This window comes from Carassius auratus, chromosome 31, assembly GCF_003368295.1.
Source record: "Carassius auratus strain Wakin chromosome 31, ASM336829v1, whole genome shotgun sequence".
NCBI lineage: Eukaryota > Metazoa > Chordata > Actinopteri > Cypriniformes > Cyprinidae > Carassius > Carassius auratus.
Genome location: NC_039273.1, coordinates 18,880,878 through 18,899,817, shown reverse-complemented (window position 1 = coordinate 18,899,817; position 18,940 = coordinate 18,880,878). Strand labels below are relative to the sequence as shown.

The 18,940-nt window shown below is 38.1% G+C and overlaps 1 protein-coding gene across 1 annotated transcript; it reads right to left on the bottom strand.

Annotated features, from left to right (window-relative positions):
• Positions 1-577: 577 nt before the first annotated feature.
• LOC113051201 (insulin-like growth factor-binding protein 2-A) lies at positions 578-13,656 on the bottom strand. Its single transcript, XM_026214773.1, has 4 exons — positions 13,557-13,656; positions 6,592-6,761; positions 5,715-5,855; positions 578-1,741 (listed from the first exon to the last, which is right to left on the bottom strand). The coding sequence occupies exons 1-4, from the start codon at positions 13,654-13,656 to the stop codon at positions 1,580-1,582; spliced, it is 573 nt and encodes a 190-aa protein (XP_026070558.1). The 3' UTR covers positions 578-1,579.
• Positions 13,657-18,940: the final 5,284 nt, after the last annotated feature.

Here is an 18,940-nt window from a genome sequence, read left to right as displayed (position 1 = left end):
GGTGGTGGTGTAATGGTGTGGGGGATATTTTCTTGGCACACTTTGGACCCCTATTACCAATTGAGCATTATTTTACATGCCACAGCCTACCGGAGTATTGTTGCTGACCATGTCCATCCCTTTATGACTAACTACAGTGTACCCATCTTCTGGCTACTTCCAGCAGGATAATGCACCATGTCACAAATCTCAAATAACCTTAAACTGGTTTCTTGAACATGACAATGTGTTCACTTTACTCAAATGGCCTCCACAGTCACCAGATCTCAATCCAGTAGAGCTTTGGGATGTGGTGGAACGGGATATTCACATCATGGATGAGCAGCCGACAAATCTGCAGCAACTGTGTAAAATCTCTGAGGAATGTCTCCAACACCTTGTTGAATATTTGCCTTAAAGAATTAAGGCAGTTCTGAAGGCAAAAGGGTCCAACCCGGTACTTTCAAGCTGTACCCAATAAAGCGGCCAGTGAGTGTATATTATATTTAAGATTTAGGTAACGTGTTTGTTCTGCCCTCATTAATGAATTGAAGACACCTGACTTTTGTCACTTGGAAAAAAACAAAGCTGCAAGTAATTCCTGGAAATACTTCTTTATTCGTGTACACTTAAAAAAATCATAACCAAAATACCAAGTGACAATGACACCTAACAGAGTAAATCACAGTGTTAAGTAAAAATAGTTAGTGAATGGTTTTATGCTGTATTATAATTGTTTTCTCTTCCTTTGTGTGACCACCAGATGTCAGTAGTTACATGGAATTGGAACAAAACATCAACCGCATTAGTACAGACTGTGTAGTCCTAAAGTAAAAATAGTGAATGGTTTTATGCTGTATTATAATTGTTTTCTCTTCCTTTGTGTGACCACCAGATGTCAGTAGTTACATGGAATTGGAACAAAACATCAACCGCATTAGTACAGACTGTGTAGTCCTAAATAAACAACTTTTGTTAGCACAAATCATTTATTTATTTTTTGTCTTTTAAACTAAAATATTTTAAGACCTCATAAGCAGCCCAATATAACTTATGTAAATCATTTAAGGTAAGGCACTAGCTGACCCACTTACAATGTAGTGCTACAGTGTATGTCAAAAGGAGCACTGTCCTGTCCTATAAAATCCATTACCATAGAATTCCCTGCACAATATGAGAGGAGACAACCTATAAAAGAAGTGTATTGAAACAAATAGCACCAGTAACATCATGAGAGGAATACAACTTATATATCACGATTAGCACTAGATATTTACGAAGTATGTTAAAGTATTAAAGCTAAGTTCACAATTCTAGACATTTTCCTACAGAAAAGAAGTAGTACAAGCCTGCTAATCTCAGTCCTCAGGTCATATGTCATCACTTAGCTTGGATTTAATGAGTACTATAAGCTCAGTTATCAGTACTTTAACTAACAATACTGTTTCAAACCATCTCAAACCCAGAAGCACAAATATGTATAAACACACAAGTTGTATAGGTAGCTTGTTTAGAGTGTGTAAAACACTGACTCATTTAGGGGCATGGGTGATTGTAGGCTTGAAGGTCAGGATGGGGAGGGATGGGAAGGTTCAGAATATCAGTAGTTTTGAGGGTCCACAGAGGGATCCATCTCTAGGGCATCAAGGTACTGGCTGCAGTTGGGATCACCCCTCATCAGTGGAGAATTGAGGATAGGTCTTCCTGTGTGTGGATCCACACACCAGCATTCACCACGATGTCCATTCACAGACATCTTACACTGAAACGCACACAAAAGTCAAAATAAGTATTAAGTAAAAATAAGTTTTATAAGTAAGAAATATGTTTTTAGAACTAAAATAAACAGTTTAAAGATTTGAAAGGAATGTGTTTGTACAACAAGCTGTACTGTAACTTTAATCGACAGCATTTCTAATAGAATGTTGATTACCACAAGCACATTTTTATAGTATTTTAGTATTTTTTTTTACAGTTAAACACACACACAATGGAAGTGAAGGGGAATACAAAAAATACTAAAGATGCATCTTTAGAGGGCTGCTCGCACTGGAGACATACGATTTTGACGTGACGTGCGTGCTCTCCTTCACGTCCGCGTCCTCAACCCAGCCCCGCTGGGTTAAAGCAGAGACATATTTTCAACCCAAACCAGCAGTTGGGTTGAAAAAACAACCCAGCGTTTTTTAGAGTGTGTGTAACATGCTTGTGTTTACATAATAAGATGTAAATAATATGCATTTTTTACCCTGATGGAAAATATTGGTTACCTTTTTTTGTGTCAAGTAATATCCAATTTTGACAACAGAATGCGTAAACTCTAAAACTTTAATGTGTGTGTGTGTGTGTGTGCGTTCTGATCCTAAATTATTCAACATCAAGAAGATCAGGCCCTTTCTTTCGGGAACGTGCTGCACAACTCCTTTTTCAAGCTCTTGTTCTGTCCAGGCTGGACTATTGCAGTGCTCTCTTGGCAATTAATCCAGAACGCAGCAGCAAGATTAATTTTTAATGAGCCAAAAAGAATACAAGTCACTACAGGTCAAAACAGGTCAAAAGTCTGGGATCAGAATGATTTTTTTAAAAATGTTTTTTAAAGTCCCTCTCAATTATGCTTTTATTTGATAAAAAAATCAGGAACAAATAAAATAATATTGTAAAATATTATTATGATGTAAAATAAAGTTTTTCTGTTTTAATATACATTCAAATCTATTTTATTCCTGTGATATAAAAGCTGAATGTTCAGCATCATTGCTCCAGTCTTCACTGTAACATGATCCTTATAAAATGTTGATTTATTATCAGTCCTGGAAAGGTTTGTGCACTTGAACCCATGATCATTTTTTTCAGGATTCTTTGAGAAATAAAACGTTAAAAAGAAGAGCATTATATTTAAAATACAAATATTTTCTAACAATCTACACTACAGTTATTTTCTTTTTTAAGAAATTAAAACTTTTATTCTGTAAGGATGTGTCAAATTTTTAAGAAGTGATAGCAAAGATTTATATTTTTAGAAAATATTTATATTTTGAATAAACACTGTTCTGTTTAACTTTTTATTTATCAAAGAATCCTGAAAAAAAGTATTGCAGTTTCCAAAAAAATATTTGGCAGCACAACTGTTGTCAACATTGATAATTCTAATAATAAATCAGCATATTAGAATGGTCTCTTAAGGATCATGTGATACTTTAGAGTAATGCCTGATGGAAATTCTGCAGAAATAAACGATATTTTAAAATATATTAAAATAGAAACCATTATTTTATATTGTAATAACATTTTGCAAGATTAATGTTTGGTTTTTCTTCTGTATTTTTGATCATATAAATGCAGCCCTGATGAACATAAGACATTACTGATCCCAGACTTTTGAATGACAGTGTATATACATATAGAGTCAAACCAAAATGTATTCAAACCCTTCAACATTTTACACATTATCACAGTTTATTCACTATAGTTTAGAAAATGGTAAAATAGGACAAGAACTCTGAGTTAAACTGTGTCAGGACGAATTAATCTTGATAATGTCAGATGACACTTACGCAAAACATGATCAGGTTAAAGTGTCTGAATAACTTTAGGTCCCAAATTCGTATCTACAAACGCGATTCCAAAAAAGTTGGGACACTGTACAAATTGTGAATAAAAACAGAATGCATTGATGTGGAAGTTTCAAATCATATCAAATGTTTCATATCAAATGTTTAAACTGAGAAAATGTATCATTTTAAGGGAAAAATAAGTTGAATTTTACATTTCATGGCATCAACACATCTCAAAAAAGTTGGGACAAGGCCATGTTACTACTGTGTGGCATCCCCTCTTCTTTATATAACAGTCTGCAAATGTCTGGGGACTGAGGAGACAAGTTGCTCAAGTTTAGGAATGGGAATGTTGTCTCATTCTTGTCTAATACAGGCTTCTAGTTGCTCAGCTGTCTTAGGTCTTCTTTGTCGCATCTTCCTCTTTATGATGAGCCAAATGTTTACTATGGGTGAAAGATCTGGACTGCAGGCTGGCCATTTTAGTACCCGGATCCTTCTTCTACGCAGCCATGATGTTGTAATTGATGCAGTATGTGGTCTGGCATTGTCATGTTGGAAAATGCAAAGTCTTCCCTGAAAGAGACAATATCTGGATGGGAGCATATGTTGTTCTAGAACTTGTTCTAGAACTCTTTAGTATGGATGACATGGCATCCCAGTTTTCCAAAAAGAACTTCAAATTTTGATTCATCTGAACACAGAACAGTTTTCCACTTTGCCACAGTTCATTTTAAATGAGCCTTGGCTCAGAGAAAATACCTTTGCTTCTGGATCATGTTTAGATATGGCTTCTTTTTTTACCTATAGAGTTTTAGCCGGCAACGGCGAATGGCGCAGTGGATTGTGTTCACTGACAATGTTTTCTGTAAGTATTCCTGAGCCCATGTTGTGATTTTCATTACAGTAGCATTCCTGTATGTGATGCAGTGCTGTCTAAGGGCCTGGAGATCATGGGCATACAGTATGGTTTTCCGGCATTGACCCTTTACACATAGAGATTGTTTCAGATTATCTGGATCATTGGATGGTATTATGTACTGTAGATGATGATAACTTCAAAGTCTTTGCAATTTTTCTGTGAGAAACATCTTTCTGATATTACGCCACAATTTTTTGCCGCAACATTGGGGGAATTGGTGATCCTCTGCCCATCTTGACTTCTGAAGCACTGCCACTCTGAGAGGCCTTTTTTTTATACCCAATCATGTTGCCAATTGACCTAATAAGTTGCAAATTTGTCCAGCTGTTCCTCTTATGTACATTTAACTTTTCCGGCACCTTACTGCTACCTGTCCCAACTTTTTTGGAATGTGTAGCTCTCATGAAATCAAAAATGAGCCAATATTTGGCATGGCATTTAAAAATGTCTCACTTTCAACATATATGTTGTCTATATTCTATTGTAAATAAAATATAAGTTTATGAGATTTGTAAATTATTCCATTCCTTTTTTACTCACAATTTGTACAGTGTCCCAACTTTTTTGGAATAGGGTTTGTATTTTACTGGTAGTCCACTGTATGCAGAATTTGGTGGCATAATATGTCACAGTTTACTTTATTTTGCTATCCTCACTTACATACTGTAAATGAACTATAGTGTCCTGCACCCACTAATAAAAACAAATTTGTTTAAAAAATGATATCTGGTGTCTGAATGATTTTTGGTTTGACTGTACGTCATGCATAGATTCTTTTTTATGCAATTAAAATTTGGCCACAAATTGATTTTTACTTGTATTCCTTTAATATTCCTTTAAGGCATCTATTTGTTTGTATTCCTGTAAAGTTAAAAGTAAAACATGACATTAGTAATGCCAAGACCATGGGTTTGATTCAAGAATGCATAAACTGATCAGATTTATGCCTTAAATGCATCATAAGTTACTTTGTTTAAAAATCTCTGGTAAATGCATACATTTAAATGATTTCTATGGATGAGCAGAATAAGTTCTCCACATTAAATGAATCAAATGAGGCGTGACAATAAATAAAAGATAGCGAGAGAGATTAAGAAAATAAGTTTTGAAATGGGAGAAATGTCACCAGAGTGAGGTAAGCAGAGCTAGGCTGACAAAATTTAATAAAACATTTAGATAATGTATTTAATGTGCATCCAGATATGGCAAATCTACAAAAATGAACTTGAACTTTTGCTGCTAAATAGGGAATTAAATACCTGTTTAAGGTTGTACTGCCCCCTCTTGTCACAGTTGGGTATGTGCAGGGAATAAAGGTCCTCCAGGGGGCCCCTGTTATCTCTGAAGGGCATTTTTACAATCCTTTCCAGCACCTCGTCAAGCTCCTGCTGACACTGGCTCTAAAATATATAAATAAATGTGTGAATGTAAATTGTGGCCAGATTGCTATGTCCTTAATGTTGTCATACCAAATCCCCCTTTGAGAACAGAGCATGCAACAATGACAAGAGAATGGCATTGTTTAAGTTAACACAAGTTAAAGGAGGAGCTGGGGTGGAGATGTATTGCAAATTGCAAAGCTGGATTTAAGTAAGGCGCAATGTTTAAGATTTGCCAAAGAGTGCATTGGAATCGGATTAGCTGATAGGGGCTGGCTTGAATTTTTGAATCAGCTGATGTTAGCTGATAGCGGGCTTCACTATGAGGCCTGCCTGAACTAACGCAGAATGCTTGATTTGTGGGTGTTTAGGTAATATGACCTGACAGTACAACCTGCAAAGCATTGGGTGTGTGAGCCTGAAAAAAAATGCTTTGCACATGTTACTGTGCATTTGAAGTTTGCAGACTGGTTAGATTTTATCACAGTATTGTGGTCAAAGCACCCATTGTGGTAAGCTAAATTATTAATCATAGGCCAATTGGTACGTGTTTTGTCTGGGTTTGGAACAGATATGGAAGATTTAGAATTTACGTACTGAGACATTAGAATGCATAAATGTGTACCCCACTCTAAAATATACACTCTAGGCAAAATATAATCTTGTCTCTGCAATTCAGCATGAGCAGTTCCGCACAAAAACACTCAAACATCAGAGAGAAGATTTTATTGATTTTGATTTTATTTTCATCACCTACCTGTTTGGCATAGGGCACTTTAGGATCCTCAACTTTATTGTACCTCATCTTGGTCTTCTGCTGCTGACGGTGTTGAAGGACAGCACTCTCCTTCCAGGTACTGTCTTTGGTGGGCTTCCTTATGGGAGGAACCTCAGTCAGACCAATGTCCAAAGAGTCCTGCACCTCACCTAATGATATTACACATAGATTTTTTAAATTAGTCAAAACGTGATCTTAATATGCTTATCTTTTATGATTGATTATTAAAAGTAAGGTTATTCATATATAATAACCTATATATATATATATATATATATATATATATATATATATATTTATATATATATATATATATATATATATATATATATATATATATGTATGTATGTATGTATGTATGTATGTATGTATATATATATATATATATATATATATATATATATATATATATATATATATATATATATATATATATATATATAATAACCCCTCCAGATGAAGCTACCTTTCTCTGTGCAATGCAGGATCAGACAAATTGTCCCAAAATAAAAAATAAATAAAAACAAGTTTCCAAATTAAAGCTGCAGTAGGTGCCTTTTGTAAAAATGTATTTTTTACATATTTGTTAAACCTGTCATTATGTCCTGACAGTAGAATATGAGACAGATAATCTGTGAAAAAAAATCAAGCTCATCTGGCTCTTCCCAGTGGTCCTATTGCCATTTACAGGAATACATCGCTCCCGGTAAGAAATCAACCAATCAGAGCTGCGGTCCGTAACTTTTTCATGTGTTCAAAATTTACAAAATGTATATAATAAGTGAGTACACCATGAATCCATTTTCCAAACCGTGTTTTTAGCCTGTCCTGAATCACTAGGGTACACCTATAATAAGTGTTTATATTCTGACTATTTTAGATTGATATATATTCATGTTCATGCATAATTACGTACATAAAGAAATATATTTTATGTTGGATCAGTCACCTTTGTCGGCAAGTGTGCAGCTGACACACCCACCTAAACGATTTCAATATAGCGCTTATCTGGCCCGAAAAGAACACTAACATTGCAGAAAACATCTTAGTATGAATTTATTTCCATACACTTATCCTAAAAATGTATCCTTTGTGACTAATACACTTAAAATCAGGTGATTTTTAGTCAGTGTTTTAGCTGTTAGTCAATGGTGCTCTCCACCGGTTGGGAAAAGTAAGATGGCCGCTCGAACGGCTTTGCCGTTGAATGGAAGTTTAGAACGCAATGAACAATCCAGTCAGTTTCATCAAGCACACATGCCTGACCTGAAGCAGTGTTGCCAGCTTAGCAATTTTGTTGCTAAATTGAGCAACTTTTCAGACCACCCTAGCAACTTAAATTTGACAACTTTTAGCAACTTTAGATAAGTGACAAATTTTCCAAACACATTTTCCATCCAAATTACAAAAAACAAAAACAAAAATGCCTATCAGTACAAACATCAAGTGAATAAAATTAGCTGCTATTTGCAGTTGTTCAATTTAATAGTAATAACAATAATTTAATAATTGTTGAATGATACACTATGTTAGTAGCTTCTAACTTGTACTTGCAATTTTTGATCAATTAGTACACTGTAAGAAAAATAGAAAAGATACTAGAAATTTTCTAGGACATTATCCATTAACCATTGTAACTGTTACAAACTAAGGTAGTCCTAAACGTAAAACAAAGTGCGAGAAGATCTGGAACAAATAAGGAGTTTAATGATGAAGAAGGGGAAAACAGACAATATACAAGATTACATTTAGCATTAACACATTTAGGTTAGGTTGCAACCATCTATATTCAAACATACAAACAATCACGGACGAGGGAGAACTCAACAGAACGGGTATTTAAACAATCAGGAGGTGATGAGGGAACTGGAAACAGGTGGGAAGAATCAATTAACCAAAACTAGGAGGAAGGTGACCAAAAAAGGAAACAGAAAGTTCATAAACGTGACAGTTCGCCCACTCCCGGAACGGTGCGTCCTCGCACCGCAAGAGGAATACCAGCAGAAGGCTCAGGCGACCAAGGCGGAGGCGGGGTCCTGGCAGACCACTGTGGAGCCGGAGAGACCGAGGATGGAGGTGGAACCGGAGGGAAGGAGGAGCCTGACGGAGCCGGAGGGATGGAGTGACGAGGTGGAACCAGAGGAGTGGAGTCCGGAGGCGGCGGATGGTCGACGACTGACCAAGGTGGAGCCGGAGGGACAAGGGAGCCCGGTGGAGCAGGTGGGATGCCAGGCCACGGTGGAGACGAGGGAGCTAAGAGCCAAGGCGGAGCCGCTGGGTCGAAGGACCGAGGAGGAGTCCAGGGCTCGGAGGCTGGAGGCTGAGACAGGGCCTTAACGCGCCAAGGAGGAGCTGGAGACTGGCAGTCCAGCGGTGAACCATCGCGCCCAGTTGGCGTGGACTGAGGGTGAGCTGCGGGACTGACTGGCACCAGCAGGGATGACGAGGAACTGGCTGGTCTGGGAAGAGAAGGAGAGAGGAAGGATGGGAGGAAAGACAAGAGGATCAGGGCTGGACGGAACCAGCGGAAGTGGAGCAGAGGGACCAGCAGGTCCTGGAGGAGGTGGGAGAGGGAGGCCGGGAGGGAACACAGGAGATTCAGAGCTGGGCGGAACCAGTGGAGACACAGAAGATTCAGAGCTGGGCGGAACCAGCGGAGACACAGAAGATTCAGGGCTGGACGGAACCAGCGGAGAAACAAAAAATTCTTGTATATTGTCAAAAAACAGACAATATACAAGATTACATTTAGCATTAACACATTTAGGTTAGGTTGCAAACATCTATATTCAAACATACAAACAATCACGGACAAAGGAGAACTCAACAGAACGGGTATTTAAACAATCAGGAGGTGATGAGGGAACTGGAAACAGGTGGGAATAATCAATTAACCAAAACTAGGAGGAAGGTGATCAAAAAAGGAAACAGAAAGTTCATAAACGTGACAGTAACCATGTAACCCGAAAACACAATGTGTAGTTTAAAATGCAGGTAAAAAAATAAAATAATAAAAAAAAAAAACAGGAAAATTCCTTCATATTAACATAATAGATTGTGCCCTATTCTTACAGTATTTGCTTAATTGTAGCATACTAACTACCAATACACTTCAAAAAGCCTGCAAAGCTCAGTACTTTGCAAAGTTTTAGGTACTTGCTGTAAAGTGAGGTTCCCGTCAAAAATAATGCCATAAATAGATTTTATTATTTAACTTCTATTAACATAACTCAATTAAATAAACATTTGGTGTGACCACACTATACTGTACATTGAAAAAAAAATTGTCTTAGGTGCACTTGCACATTGTTTTCAGGTAGCTTTGCAGGTACAGTAGGTTTCTTGAAGTGTCTTGGAGACATTGCCACAGTTCTTCTGGATTTAGTCTCAGTTTCTTCATGTTATTTCAGACAGACTGGATGATGTTGAGATCAGATCGCTGTGTGGAGCATTGGCTACTGTAAGACTCGTTGTGCAAACAAAAATGTCACTGGATTATTACAATTCATGGCAAAAATATGCCTCACTACAGCAAAAGATAGAAATAACTGACTTAAAACAATTTTTTGTTGGTGAAAATTCTAGTGGCCTAAGACACTTGCACACAGTACTGGATATTAAAATGAAATATTTATAGCTTTTCATTCTTAGATTTTCAGATACTCAGTTGAACCATCTTCTCTTTGAGCAATGACTAGAAACCATGGAGCATATATTTTTTTGAATTTTAATTTTTTTAAATGTTCAAATCTTACTTTAAGTACATACTGTACCAAGAACAACTTTAATCAAACCCAGAATCTATGTTCAAAAGTCTTATCTTCATGTTTTCATATATTTGTGTTTACAAGCCACCCTTAATAAGCTGCAGTGGACTTTTTGGAAGTCTCCACATGTTCCCCAAGTACAATCATTCAGTGGAAAGTGGAAGGAACTGTTTTAATTTGCAGATGTTTTCCAAGTCCTTCAGGAAATAAAAGGGGGTGCGATGCATCCACAAAGGATGGCAATTCTTAAAATAATCCACATGTAGGGGCCAATCATCACTGTCCAGCAGGAAAGAAAATAACACACAACTAATTTGATTCATTTTTACAACCGGGGGGCTGGTTGGTAAGTTGTTTCCATTACCTTTACATCTACCATGAGAATATAACTGCATGGATGCTCAAAAGGCAAGCTGGTTTGAATGGGATGCCAAGTTGTTGGTGTAGGGTCATGCCAACAAGCTTAATCATTACCATCGTATCTGGCATCATCCAATGCAAACTGCACTGGAACTCTAGCATGGTGGTCAGCACTGATGGTACATGGGAACTACATGCTCCTTGCCTTAATAAAATTTTTTCCTCTCCATCTGTTTGGGATCAAAAATCTCTGTTCTACTGTTTACTGATGGGATGGAATTGAAAACCATAAGATAGAGATCTATTTCACTGCTTCAACACTAATTTAATATCCTATGTACTTTGCAAGGATCTTTTTTTTCTTTCCCAGTGACAGAAGAGCAGATTCAAGTTCTCATCAGTAAGCACATGGCTGGTTTACACACAATGGTTATGAAACAAAAGTTTCCTCAACTGACAATTTAAATCTTTATCAGGATTGTTATTGTAAGCCAATGACAAGCCTTAAACCTGTCATAACCTGTGCCATGCTACAGAAGTCGTACATATTCTATATAATGACAAAGCCCATAATAATAGATTTAATAATACAATGAATCTGATCCTGAGTTATCCAACATTATTATAGTTTTGCATTTTCAAATTAGTTGTATTTATATATATTTTTTTATTAATATTATTTATTATTATTAATTATTATTTTTTATTCTTTTTTCAGTCAGCTTTGATTTTATTTTTTTTGTTTAATTTTTTGTTTAATTAAAAATAGTCCAGCAATTAACAGAACAATTTTACATTTACTTCCTTCACTTGCTGTGTTGTCTTTTTTTTTTTTTTTTAACACATCATCACTGGATATTTGTCATTTTCTCTACATTTTTTTTCTTTTTTTTACTCTTGATAAATCTTGACTTCAAAATGAATTGTATGCATAAATTAAATCTAGCACGGGGGCATGGCCACAGTCTAATTTAAATCATTTAAATTATTTTCAATGCATTCACACTGAGGATTAGGCTAGTGTGTCACCCCCCATTTTTGAAAATAGACGTGAAAGTGCACTATCCAAACTTAATTTGATATAATTAATGAACACTTTAGAATACAGACCTATGGTTGGACTCTTTTTAAAGAATTTTATTGTAGAAGTAAAATCATTTCAAAATATGGAAGTATCAAAAAGTCATAGAAGTTTAAATTTACAGTAAAGAAATTACAGTGTACAATTTTTATTTTATTTTACATAAAATAAATATTTTTAATCCCAGGTTTTACTCTTAAAATGCTATAAAATTAAAGCCTTATATCTAAAAACACTATGTTCCAAATCTGAAGTTGATAAAAAGAAAATTGAGGTTCCTGTGGGATTTCTTTTAGGGCACCATGCCACAAACAGCCACCAGGTGACACCCAAACTCCTTTGAAATATTTTGATGCATTTTTCTGTCACAAATATATATTTTTTTTCTTTACCACCAAATATGGAATCTGGAGAACATTCTAACAATACTGTCATGATTATACAAATATTGACTGTAAAATACCGTAATACATTTCGTATTCTGGGACTTGACAAGGCCACTTAGGGGGAGGAGACTGCCAAAAGATTTTAAAGTACCATTGTCACACGTTTTTAACGAAAATAACCGTATATATGAACCCAAGATTTAATGCAACATAAAACTAATGATAATGTGTTATTAAAATCCTTGTATATGCTAAAAATACTTATATTTATGGGTCTCTCTGCTTGATCGGGTAGCCATATTGATGTATGCCGGGAAATTTATCATACTCCTTCGTGTTAAGTGGGATCCTGAACAATATTCGTTTGAAGGACTATTTGGCCCTTCCGCCCTTCCCCTCCATCCAAATTAGAATTGAGACACCCCTACCCCTTCAAGTGAACGCACAAAACAAAGGAGTAAGGGGGAGAACTGGGATTGAGCCTAACAGAGGTTGACTTTTTCCACCCGAAGTGCCATCATTTTTATTGTTAGTAACAGTTCTTAACTTCATCCCATCAGGAGCAGACTGGAAAAGAAAGATTATGGTGTCCTTCTCATTGTTTGTATCTATTTATACTACTATGCTTGAATCTGATTTGCTGATGAACGTTCTAAAGTGTGCAATTATTTTCTGGGAAATACACGGCAAACATAGTTCCAGGCAGCTCTCTTGACCGCGTTACAGTTCCATCTCACTTCGCATAGTTAACAGTAATAACAGTCACACAGTTTGCACAAAAAGGTGTTGTAGTTGACGATTTAATCAGTTAGCCTATATAGTGTAGCAACTTAAAGGCTACACATGACATTTCTCACTAACGAGGAGGCAGCGCTGTTTAGAGATGCAAAGAGGTAGCCTAATTTACACAAGCTCTCTCTTTGTGTGTGTGTGTGTGTGTGTCTCTGCCACTCTCGCTCTCTTTCCAGTAACTTAATTAATAGATTAATGATCACCCTAAGGGTTGTTGGACAGCGATGTCACCTGCTGGCTGCCTGAGTCGATAACCCCCTCTGTCCCCCTTGGAGTCCCAGCGTTTTGTGTCAGAAGTCCCATACTGCCCAGCGGTATTGCAGTGCTCCAGTAAAGAGCCAACCTTTCTTGATACAGTTCCACTTTGTGCCCCTTATGAGGCAACTGTACATGATAACCTCCCCCAGCTTTTTCAATAATGGGCATGGTCCCACCCAGTGGGTGTCCAGCTCCAGCAACTCCCTTTTTTCCTCAGTAGGTTTTAAATCCAAACTAGCTCCCCCACCCCAAAGTCATGCCCCCGGACATACAAGTCATAAGCCCTCTTTTGCCACATACCTGCAGTCACCAGCTGCCTCCTGGCATATCCAAGGGCAGAGTCCAAGCGGTCCCGGACCTGTCCACCATATTTTGGGTCCAGCAGGTACAGGTGGAGCATATGGGGGCCAACCAAAGGCCAACTCTGCAGGGGTCCTAATATCCCTTCCCAAAATGAGCAGGGCTAGTGTTCATGAGGTAGAGTCCTGAATAGCAGAGCAACAAGCCTGCCTGATCCACAGGAGCCATGCATGCCCTTTAACACTGCCTTTTGCATGTCTCCAGGCACCATGACCTGTCTTCTATTTTCTCTATTTTATCTTGTTTTCTTGTTCCCTTATTTTCTATCAATCCCTTGGTGAATGTGGACAGGGCAGCTACCACCTCCCATGATTGCCGTTGCTGTGCCTCTATACACAGTCACTGTAGGCCCCGTGTCAACTAGGATGGTGCATTCAAAAGTATCTATTGGTAAAATATAAGATTTTTTTTTTAAATGAATACATGGTTTCAAATACTTATTTTTGTATTTGCTTTTCATGGTCTGGAATCTGAATTGTGAAGTTTTATACGATGAATAGGATAGGATAGGATAAACTTTATTTGTCCACGAAGGGAAATTTGTCTTGGGCAAAGTGCTACAGTGTTGTTCTCTGAACAGACAATAATAATAATAATAATAATAATAATAATAATAATAATAATAATAGAATACAATACAATGTATGAGTCTGATATATAAAATACATAAAATGCAAAACACAAGGTTCTTAGTTTTACACATTGGCATTCTTAGTCTCTTTCCCGATGGCAGTGTCCAGTTGGGCAAGGTGATCCAAACTGAGTTGACCATACCTGTCCACAAAGTCACTTTCTGGTCTGACTCTACCACCGTGTTGTACTGGTTGACATCTGAATCATGCCGCTACAAAGTGTTTGTAGGGACACGTGTGGCAGAGATACAGACTTTAACAGAGATTTCTGAATGGAGGTACGTGGATTCAAATCACAACCCAGCCGACCACATCACACGAGGTCTTAGACTGACAGAATTAACAGGCCCTCATCAGTGGAAGTCAGGTCCAGCCTTCCTGAATCAGTCACCTGACAAGTCAATTCCCGAAACTGAAGTAGAGCCTGACTGCAATGAATTAAAGAAATCTGCCTTCATTGGCGCTGTTTCAATACTTAGACGTTCTCTTCCAGATCCAAGCCAATTCCACTCATGGCAAGAGCTCGTCCAGGCCACTGTTAGATCCCTGCATGGGGCGGCTACCACCGACACTGACCATCCAACAGAGGCTTCTGTATATATTGAAGCTGAAAAGCTACTTCTTGCACAGGCTCAAATGGACTCCTTCCCTACTGATGTTAGACATTTAAAGGCCGGACATCCTGTTCCACAAACCAGTCGCTTAGGCTCTCTTGCCCCTGAATATGATAACGGCACTGGTCTCATTAGAGTGGGCGGACGGCTACGGCGTGCTAGTGACCTTGACCCAGAGGCCATACACCCAATAGTATTAGACCCTAGCCATCCTATCACCAAGCTGTTAATTAAGGAGACAGATCAACGACTCCTTCACCCTGGCTCAGAAAGGGTTCTAGCAGAGCTGCGCCGCCAGTATTGGATACTTCGAGGCCGAGAAGCAGTCCGTAAACACCAGCACAGCTGTCGAGACTGTCAGTACTGGCGCGCCAAACCTCAAATCCCACGTTTGGGAGATCTTCCCCCCTGCAGATTAAATCTGTATATACCACCTTTCTATTCTACTGGTGTTGACTGCTTTGGCCCATTCGCAGTCAAAATTGGGCGCCGTCAAGAGAAAGGGTGGGGGATTATTTACAAATGCTTAACGACGCGATGTGTGCATCTGGATCTGTTGGAGCATATGGACAGTGATGCTTTTCTGCTCTCCCTGCACCGTTTCATAGCCCGACGCGGCAAGCCGATGGAGCTGTTGTGTGACAATGGCGACAATGGCATCAACTTCGTTGGAGGTGATCGGGAGTTATGGGAATCCTTTGAAGCCATGTCACCAAAGCTACAGGAACAGCTGGCAGAGCAGAAAATTTGGTTTCGCCATTACCCTCCAAATGTTCCTCACTTTGGGGGAACCTGGGAGCGTAGATAAAATGAGTTAAGGCAGCACTCCATGTGATCCTCAGGGAGCAGTCAGTACCGGAAACAGTACTGCAAACCCTTCTGGTAGAAGTTGAAAGCATCCTAAACTCCAAGCCCCTCGGCTATGTATCCTCAGATATTGCGGATGTGGACCCTGTGACTCCAAATCTACTACTTATGGGTTGTCGAGATGCATCGCTGCCTCAGGTCTTGTATGACTCTAACAACCTGCTTGGAAAACGAAGGTGGAGACATAGCCAAGTGCTGGCTGATGCAGGGACGTCAAAAGTGGAGCACCGAGGGCAGGGAACTGATAGTAGGGCAGGTTGTACTTGTTGCAGATCCACAACTACCACGCTCACTCTGGCCTGTAGGAACCATAACAGAGACCTTACCTGGAGCTGATGGTAGAATTCGTACAGTCAGAGTCCAGGTTAAAGACAAAACTTATACTCGTCCAGTTGTGCGATTAATCCCTCTTCCTCATCTTGATGATAATGACACGAGCACCCCCGATAGACTTTCTTAAAGTGTTTAATTATCTTGCCAGATAATTGGGGCGGCTGTGTAAGAAAGCCTATTCAGGAACTAGGAACCAAAGTTCAATAAACGTTTCCTAGAGGGACACTTATTACCGTTACCTGCCAGTGAAGATTGCTGTCTGTCTTATGCTGCTGCTATGTTTCTGTAATCTGTTCATATAATACAAGTAAGTCCGAACAATATTGTATCCAATAGTCATATGTTATGCATGCTTTTGCCATTTCTGATGTTTATACTGTTTGCAGTGTCCCGTTTGATCGGTTATTTGCGGCCGTGATTTGCCGCGATTGTTCAGTCCCTTATTGTGTTGTTGTTGACCATATTATCACTTTGAGTACAGACATTTCTGTAAATTATATTTGGGTTACAAATACCTATTTGCTGATAAATACCATAGTGGTGCTATGCTATTATATTATGTCAGTAGATGTTATATGCAATTTATACATTTGTTAATAGTGAGTAATTTTTAATTATTTTCTTTTGTTTCTTTGTAGAACACATCTAAATTCATACCAGATGCATATGCAGATGCATATATTGGATTAAATAAATGTCCCAATCTAAAGACTTCTCCTGCTCTCCTGATTCTCTGACCGGAATCTGGTCCATACTTGGCCGCCTCAACCAGTTGTAATTCGAATGTAGTAAGGTTTACTACAGTTTCCAACAAAGAACATTGTCCATATAAAACCCCAGGTATCTGTAAGATATCACTTGCTGTATCTGTCTTTAATGATCACAGGCTTATGTTCAGATACACTTCCTGGGTCAAGGCCCATTTCTTGTGTCTTATTTACATTTAACACAAGACAGTTCTTGTCACACCACTGAGTAAAATGATCTATTTCACTGTGGTAAGATAACAGGTCCATGCCTTTTTGTAAGAAACTTAAAATGACAGTATCATCAGCATATTTCATTATATAATTATTAGTATCTGTGCTCCTGCAGTCATTTGTGTATAAAGCAAAAAGCACAGGCGATGAAACACAACCTTGTGGAACTACTGTGCAGCTATATCTGACCTCAGAAAGTGTCCCATTAACCCTAGCCTGCTGAGTTCTGTTACTTAAAAAAGAATAAAACCATTTAATTAAAAAAGTACTGACACCCATGCCATAAAGCTTCTCTAAAAGCAGATACATCTGCACTGTATTAAATGCTGAACTAAAATCCACAAATAAAATAAGAGCATAGGCTTTAGTTTTCCAAGATGCTTAGAGACAAGATGAACAATGTTAAGAGCAGCATCCTCAGTGGCAAACTGACAGGTGTCTAATAGTGGCTCTACTTCTTTTTCCAACACTGAGAATACCAATTTCTCAAAACTCTTCCCAACATTTGAAGTCAAAGCCACAGGGTGAAGGTCATTATTTGACGATGGACCAAGTTTTTTTGGAATTGGTGTTATATATTACTTTTTCCACAGCGCTGGCACAGTATGGGTATCAAGAGATCGCTGGAATAACAGACACCATGCCATTGCAAGCTCTTCAGCATAGTTTTTTAACAAGAAAGCTGGTAACCCATCTGGCCCAGTAGCTTTATTGGTGCGCAAGCAGCTGAAAAGATGTTGCACATCACCTGGATCTACTTCTACCCAGGGGGTATCTTTGATATCAGGCAATGACTGTAATATACTATGACATTCCTCTAAGTCATTTACAATGGGTTAAGGGTAAAATTAATTGTTCTAAACTTCCAAGCTAATTTTCAAGTTTCTTATGTTTTCTTCCAAACCTCAGATCTTTGGAAACACAGTGTCAAAGTCTACAGTTTCTCACACTGAAAGCTACTAGCACAGGCTGAATTTTCTGTGAAAATCATGAATAGTCATGAATAATTTGTGTATTTTGCTGTAATCACTTTGAACAATTAGGTTTGTGGTATTTTCTTTCCATTTAATTTTAAAACCACAAATCATATGAATGGCTATGATAATGCATTAGCTTTTACCAGTTTCTTAATTAAACTGAAAATAGTCCCCAATAGGGCTGTGCTGTTACCAAACAGCCGTCTCAACTCTTAAAGAGCCACACAGATGGGAAATCAAAAATTACCTGTATTACAGTGTATGATGTAGCTGTCCATCAGTGTAAACAATGTGCAAAGTAATTAAACCAAAAAGTACACGATTTATAAAATGATTGGCTTCTAAAGTAAGGAGTCGACTCTGAATCACTGAAACGAGTCGTTATAGATTTCAAATCTTTTGCCCATCTCATGTATGTCACTAGGAACACTTTGCATAATAATCTCCGCCTACCGTCTTGGGAGAAATACTCTGACCTGCCCCACCCCCCAAACAGACGCTCTGGTTGGTGTGATAGCGTCATGTCGAGGAAAAAGTGTGTTTTTAATTGTAATGGCAAGTTTGTTTTATTTTCACTGCCAAAGAATGAAGATCAGAAGAACCAATGGCTAAAATTAATTTTTACCACAATACCAGAGCAGTACAACAAATCCTTGTTGTGTTCACAACATTTCACTGATGACTGCTTTTCTAATCTCGGTGAGTACAAGGCGGGATTTTCAAAGCGTTTGGCCATAAAAGAGGGTTCATTACCAACTTTATTTAGACCAATGAGCATCTCCGAATCACAACGCAAAGTATGATTATAAAGTTATGTGTTTGTTTTCTCCCGAGCGTCTTATCAGTATGTGTTCTGTCTGCAGCCTGTCTGCGCTGATCTTCATTTACAAACACGTCATTAAAATGAAGTGTAACTCCGTG